This window comes from Drosophila takahashii, chromosome 2R (genome assembly GCF_030179915.1).
Source record: "Drosophila takahashii strain IR98-3 E-12201 chromosome 2R, DtakHiC1v2, whole genome shotgun sequence".
Taxonomy (NCBI): Eukaryota; Metazoa; Arthropoda; class Insecta; order Diptera; family Drosophilidae; genus Drosophila; species Drosophila takahashii.
Window position 1 is genome coordinate 38,739,088 of NC_091679.1, and position 7,701 is coordinate 38,746,788.

Here is a 7,701-nt window from a genome sequence, read left to right on the forward strand (position 1 = left end):
CAAACATGAAATATTGGTCACAGGCACACACACTCACCCACTCACACACTCGCACAGCGAGCGTTGAAATGTAATTTTATTACAACCACATTCGAACACGAGAGAGCAAATCTATTGATTTGTGCTCCACATCGAAGGGATTGGTGTGCGGTTGAAGTGGGCGGGGTGTATGCTGTGCGTGTGGGCTTTCAAGAGCTCTGCCAGCGAACACTTAACCCATAAAATAGAAAACCAAAATCCATTTCAAGTTCTGCCAAAAACTGGGCAAAAAAAAAAAAAGAGTTTGCAGTTGTTGGCGAACAACATTTGTGCGCATTCAGTTAAAATTTGTGCACTGTAAAGAAAATTCAAGGGGATATATTTGGGATTCTATTGTTTACACAATGATAAAAAAATAGAAGCAGTAAGTCCAGTAATTTCTTATTAAATTGCAGTGTAATCGAATTAATTTGTATTTATTACAAATATAGAAAAATATGTAGGTATAGATCATTTAGGGATTTTTTATTGCGATTTTAATAGAAACATCTATTTTTATTAAAAATCGTTAAAGTAAATATGAGTAATGTCGTCTATCATATTTCCTATCTTAATTAAATATTTTAAATTGATGATGTTAAAATATTGAGTTCGGATAGTTATTATTTCCATATTAACTGAATTTCTTCATGTGCAGAACGAGGACTTTGCTCTCGCTCCGCTTTATGAATTTCGGTAGAAGTGGAATCGCATTCTTTGTTTTGGCTTGTCAGTTTTTGTCTTGGCCCACCGACGGGGTGGGACCAACAAATCATTTGGCACACACTCAAATGCCAGGCAAATGATTTTGCGATGCCTTTGCCAAGCAATTCATACCGAAGATGGCTGACTTTCGGAGCCGATTGTCCGGAATCGAATATACCCTGGATGAGGATGAGGAATGGGTATTATGTGTGGATTTGTTTACTTATGCATGCAAGTGTTCGGCCCAAAAATCCCAGTTGGTTCTTTGGTTCTTTGCAAGGCCAGCATGTTTGGTCGGCAAATGAATTCCGGGGCCTCTCGGTTATTTCTCACTCAAGTCGACAATGGCTATATGTAGGTTTGTTTGTCCAGTGCCCGAATGTTGGTCAAAGTTGCCCAAATGGCCCCTTGAAGGCGTGGCCATCATCAGCACATAAGCAAGATTCATGTGCAGCTCAGGGCTTAGGCTTCCACTGCCACTTCCACTTCCTTGCCACTTTGTGGCCAATGTCAACAGCAACAACTTTCTGTGACAGCCGCAGGATATTGCTCAATTTATAAATTTACTTTGGCCCCGGGCGCCGGAGCTTAGCATTTTAATTAACATTGAATTCCGGACTCCCGGTTGTTTGCCTTGGCCACAGGAAAGCCAAAAGCCTTTGGTTCAATAAAAATCCATAACAGTCGAAAGTTTTTGCTCATAATTTGCAGTTTGTCTTGGCCAAAGCCAAGCAGCCCATTGTTCTGCTGTTGCCCCAACAGCTTTAAGTGTTAATTCTCCCTGTGAAAACTTCAAGCGTAGTTTTCCCCTTGAACCTGAGGAGTTTTTAATTAATTGCACATGTTCAACCACTGGGAAGTGCAAGAGTGCAGGGCAGATAGGAGAGCCCGGGGAGACCAATAAATCAAAAGCCAAGGTGTTGGCCCGGCGATAAGATTGAAACATTTGATTTGGGCGCCAAAGAGCGAGCTCCCATAGCAAAAAAAAGGACGGGAAAAAATGTTATGAAAGGAGCCGGGGCGAAAAAGGAAAACGTAATTATTTTAATGATACCATGGAGACCAGGCGAGGTTTTTAAATTAAAGAAAACCTAATGAATTACGTTTTTTGCATGGCAAATGAAGCTCAGCGGAGAATTTCATTAGAGCGCCTAGATGAGAGGGAGCCATCCTTAAATTTAAATTTAAATCTAAATTGTGTCGCATTTGAAAGGCGGACGCATGCGAATAATTGATGACGAGCTATTATTTAGTTGCCAAACAGTGTCCTTGAACACATTTCCATGGCTGTTTGGGCGGAACAGACAGTGAAATTAATTTGATTTGGGCTCTCGAGCGCACTTCCTGCGTTTCCTCCTGTGGCTTTTCGACCGCTTCCATTTGCATTCGCCCGCCGTCGCCATTTAATTAGAAAGCCATTCAAGCCACACACTCCCACTCACAGGATCACAGATAAATATATTTATCGGCACAATTGAATATCAATTAAAACGACATTCGGCGAAATAAAATCCTCCTCGCAAACTTTGGCCACAAACGATTTCAATTAGTTAAACGCAGGCGGCTATAAAAATGCCATAGTAGCATGCAACCAGAGGGAAAAGCCGGCGGAAAAACCAGGGAAAACCGAAAATACCCGGAGACGCCGAAGCCGTTAAGAAAAGATTACAAGTGCAATCAAGTGAAAAGACGCAAACAGACCATAAAAATTGTGTTGAGTGCAAAAGCCGAGAAGGCATCGAGCAGCTCCATAAAATGCCGAGCCACCGAGCAAAAGGGATTCCTCAGCCACTCTCCGCTTTTCCACTTTTCCGCTTTTCCCGCCGGTGCATTCTTTCCTATTGCCGGCTGAAATTAAAACCCAGCGCCAAGTGAAATTTATAAAATATTAACTGGCTCCATTCGCCCGCTGCTCCTATTTTTTGCTAAGCGACTGCATCTGCAGTCTGCAGCCGCCTCCTTATTGCCTTTAAACAATTTACAAGTGCTGGCTTTATGGCCTGCCACTGCCACTGCCACAGAATCGGAGCTGAAACTATCAATATACGGACAAAATATACGGACAAACGGCTGAGGTTAAGTTTTAACTGCGTTCGGCTCAATAAATTAACATGGCGACGTCTCGGCGCGATTGGAGGAAATAAAAGCAGGCGAAAATCGCTTAACCCAGTTGCCGATTGGTTGGCTGGCTGGTTGGCTGGCTGGTTGGCTGACTGGCTTTTTGGCCAGCTCCATCGCGGCTAACAATGTCAGCTCAGATGACTTGCCATGAAAACTAATTAAAGGGCCGCGCTTTCCCGCTGCACCGAGCGGGAAAAGCCATCTTGTTCCACATGCGCGGCCATTGCATACTTTTGGGCTCGGCCCGCAGTAACGGCCAATATCCAGAGCCTGAGTAATAGCCAACTATTGGATTGGGCCAGGTCCGCAGGGTGCAAGCCAAAAGGGCAGGGAATGGGTATGCCGATTGCTTAAGACACCGTTTTTAGCTAAATTTTAATATTTTTTGCTTAGTTAACAAATCAATCGAACTAGTTGTGTTAATTGCAAAGTTTTTGGTAACCTATAAATCTTTCCTGTAGTTTTTTTACACTTTTCAGGAATCTTTATATTTAAATCCTTTAAAAAGGGTATCCAATTAGTCAGTTATCAACTCAGCTCATACATTTTGTTGTTGGCCCGTTTCGGTTTCATTTCGTTTTTGGTTTCGTTTCGTTTTGCCGGGCCACTTCAATGGCCAGATAACACGGCCATTTTGGGTGCTTTATCGCTGCTTTTGGCCCCCTTCGGATTGCCGACCGCCCGCTGCCAGCTCTTTTGCCGTTTAAATGCACTTCAATACGAGACTCTTGGGGGTCGCATCCTAGATCTCTGGGCCTGCACTTTGTGCATTTGACGCTGATTTACACAGCCAGAAGAGGACTGCAAGGGATGGCCCAGGGGAGGAGGGCAGGGGGGCTAGTCAGAAACAGAGAAAAACTGATAAAGAGCGAGGAGAGCCAACTAAGTGCCAAAGACAACGATATGTGTGAGTGTGCATTCGTTTATTTATTGCCAATGCTTCGATTCCCAAACAGTTCTGACAACATGCCAAAGTGCAAGTGGCATTCGCCCACACACACACTCACATTATGCTCACCAACATAAAGCACTGGCCAACAAATGGGCATTCACCAATAAGTTCACCAAAACGCATTTAACTCACCAACATAAACCATTTGCCAAGAAAACTACATTCACCAATTAATTCACAAACAATATCAACAACATATTCACCAACAAAGTAGATATGAAAATTCCTTAGAAGCATATTCAACAACACATTCAACAACAAACTCACCAACACTTTTGATGACAGGCGAAGAAAAAATATTTAAAAGTATTAAATATTAAAAATATTTAAAAATAAGATGAATCAATATAAAGGCATTCAACAACATATTCACCAACACATTTTCAACAATAAAATCAACAACAAATTAGATATCAGAACATATTCACCACCGAGAAACTTAAAACAAATCTTTAAACGAGTGCTATCAATATAAAGAAACTAGCCAACCCTTTCACCAACACATTCACCAATAACTCACCAACACACAAGCGACTTGAGCTACGGCCAAGTGTAAACAAATGGAAATTAAGACAGCCGGCAAGTCCAAGCTCCGGTCAACGGAAAAGGGTTGGCTGGCTATAGCTGGCTGGGGAAAAATGGCCGGGCGAAAATGGGTGGAAAGCCGCAAGTGCATAATGTGAAATTGAGCACGGAAATATCACACATTTCCGCATGCATTAAGTTTTAAGCCAAGTCTATGTATGTGTGGTATGCGTTACAAAGTTTTCCACTCAGCTTTATGCATTTTTCTTGGCTGTCGTCGTCTACTTGCCGGTTATCTCGCTCCATTTTCCTTCGCTTTTCCCCCCGCTGCTCCAGCGGCGGCAATTTCCTGCCTCGGCTGCTGTTTGTCTTTTAAACTGAAATAATTTTCCCATTTTTTCCTCTTTTTCGGAGGTTTGGGGCCTTGGTTTTCGTATTTTTTCAGTGTTCTCCTGCACTGGCCGGCTTTACACCCCGCTCTATTCAGGTCTTTCTCGCTCTGGCCCTCGCATTTTTAGGTTCCTCTTTTATTTTCCCCTTTTTTTTGCTTTGTGTGAAATTACAACTTCTGCATTTCCTTTTCCTTTCGGCTGGCTGGGCTTTCGCCATGGCTCTGTTTCGGTTTCTGTTTCTGATTCGGATTCTGGCTCTGTTTTTGGTCCTGGATGCTGGATGCTGGATTCTGGTTTCTGGGATCCCGCTCTGGCTGGCTTTTGGCGCTACTCCGCTTGTATCCTTTGAGGCTTTTGGCACGCATGAAAAATGTTGGCAAAGGACCGCGCTTGGCACACCGTTGACGTCGACTTTAGCATCATTTCGTTTCGTTTTGTTCCGTTTCGGCTCGGTTTTAATTTTACAGTTTTTCATTTTTAATTGTCTTAAATTCCTGACTGTTTGTGCGTTTTACCCGTTTTCCGCTTTTCTTTTCCCTCCCGGCCCTCTGTTTACTCATGTTTTACTTTATGCATATTTCTCATCCGCGGAGCGCCAGCGTCGAAAAAGTTTTTTCATTTGGCAGGCGCGTGCTAAATAAAAAATGTTTCCCCAAACTCTAGCCCTTGCCTCCCAGAGCACGCATATTTATGCGCTTTATTGTTTGTGCTGCTGCAGCGAAGTAGCGGCGAAATTGCAGCCACTTTCCACTGCGGCAGCTTTGGGGCACTGGGAGAAATTTTCCATCGAAATGGATTTAAAAATGTTTAGGAATATTATTTATTTATTTATTTATTTAATTTACAAAAATATTTGCACACAATAAAACAAGGTTGATATAATTCGATGATCGATTTTACGTTATGTGGTATCAATTTTCCCACTCACGTAACTTTAAGAGCTATCTCGCTCTTTTTCGAATCTCCGAGAGAGCACGGTAAAAACGATATACCAGAAATTTACCATGCGCATATCGATTTGACCGCGACGTATTTATTTTTTTGTGTGTGGTTATTAAGAGTTTTGAGGTTTATGGTTTAATTTTATTTTCTATAATTTTTTCAAGTGCTTTTTAGCGCTTGCCATTCAAAATGTAACTTATTTAATAACACTTTCCGCCTTCCCTTCCCGTTGCAGGTGAGAAGCCGTACAAGTGCTCCTGGGAGGGCTGCGAATGGAGGTTCGCGAGGAGCGACGAGCTGACCCGCCACTACCGCAAACACACGGGCGCCAAGCCGTTCAAGTGCCGCAACTGCGATCGCTGCTTCTCGCGGTCCGATCACCTGGCGCTCCACATGAAGCGCCACATGTGAGGCGAGATCTAAGCAGGGAGTGCCGGAAAAGCCGAGAAATCCGGAGGAGGAGGAGTTCAGCGGAAACTGTGTGCCATCAAGGAACGATGAAAAACTTGCGTAACGCTAATCAAAACCACTTAATTCGTGGAGCAGAGAGGGGTGGAGAAAACTAAAAAGGAAAAGTAAAATATAAAAACATAGAAAACATCACAACACAAGCACAAAGATGGAAATTCCCGTTATCCGAGATTCTGATTGACATTTGTGTTGCCATTATTGTCGCCGTTATCGTTTTCGTTATCGTATGGTTATCGTCGTTATCGTTTCAATTGCAAATTCGATTTGTTTCAATGCCTTGTTAAGTGTAAGTTTAAGCTATAGCAGCCCGATCGCATTTCCCCATTCACACCTAGCATTTAGCGGCAAGTTCTGAACAAACAGCAAAAATTGTGTACAATTTACCAAAGCGAAGCAGATTTCTTTAATTAGTAAAGCAGCAACAAAAAAAAAAAACGGCAAGCGCGGGGAAAAAAAAAAAAAAACAACTAGTAATTTAATTAAAAAAGAATATTTTTGTTTTCATAATGTGAACACTGCCAAAACGAAAATGTAAAAAGAAAAAACAAACAAAAAAACAAAACCTAAAAACTAGAAAAAATATATGTAAATGTAAAGAATTAATATAAATAATTAGTTTCATACGTCGGCATCAGTAAATAGAAATACAAATACAAGAAAAAGGTAAAAGTGCAAAATATGTTTTAAACAAAACAAAACACAAACGTTAAAAATGCTTATTTTCTTAAACTAATTTTAAATGTAATTTAAATGTTGCCTAGGTCTGAATATCATTTCACCGCACCACTCGAAATTGGAAACCTATTAACATTAAATTTAATCAAGCGCCTAAATTAAACTTCAATTGATATTCGGTATTTTTGGCGAGAAAGCAATTTTGTTGCTATGTTTTTAATGAATATACGTAATTATTTAATGTAAAAATTTCTCTTATGCATTGCCTAAGTGATGGAAAGTATTACGAACACATTTTGATATGTAAAACTAATTTAATCGAAATTTGTATTCTCAATCGAAAGCGAAACAAAATCTATATTCGACTTAACATACAAATTCTTCTTTATGTGCCTCATTAATTTTAATTGAATTTAATTAAATCAAATCAGTAAATCAAATCAGTAAATTCCTCGTAGCTAAGAATCTTTTTTTCGGTATCCTTTTATTTTGGTAGACTAGAAATTTCGTTATTTCTTTTATTTTTTGTGTGCTGATCATCATTTTGTAGTGTATCATTTCCTCATTCTTGTTTATAATGATTTGTTTAATTTTTAATTATTTTTAAATAAAGAAAAAGTATGTGAAAAACGAATGTTTCCATGGGCTTATCATTTTCCACCAGCACCCCTCAGCAAATGAGACACGACATCAAAGTATACAACGTTGGTCGAGAGATCGGTCAATCATTATGGTTTGTGTGATGAGAAATTCTGTGATCCAGAGAACAACAACAACAAAATAGCTAAGGCAAAGAAAAAAATAAATGAAAAACCAAAAACCAATGACAGGCAGATAATCAACTGCAGCAAACGTGCACGAAAAATGCGGAAAAAATGGGGCTAAGAGAGGGAAACTTTG

The 7,701-nt window shown here is 40.6% G+C and overlaps 1 protein-coding gene across 1 annotated transcript in view; it reads left to right on the plus strand.

Annotated features, from left to right (window-relative positions):
• luna overlaps positions 1-7,435 on the plus strand; it is a 115,231-nt gene extending 107,796 nt beyond the window's left edge. Inside the window, exon 5 of the mRNA XM_017143716.3 lies at positions 5,891-7,435. Coding sequence (XP_016999205.2) covers positions 5,891-6,066 — 176 coding nt within the window. The 3' untranslated portion in view covers positions 6,067-7,435. The remainder of the gene's footprint in view (positions 1-5,890) is intronic.
• Positions 7,436-7,701: the final 266 nt, after the last annotated feature.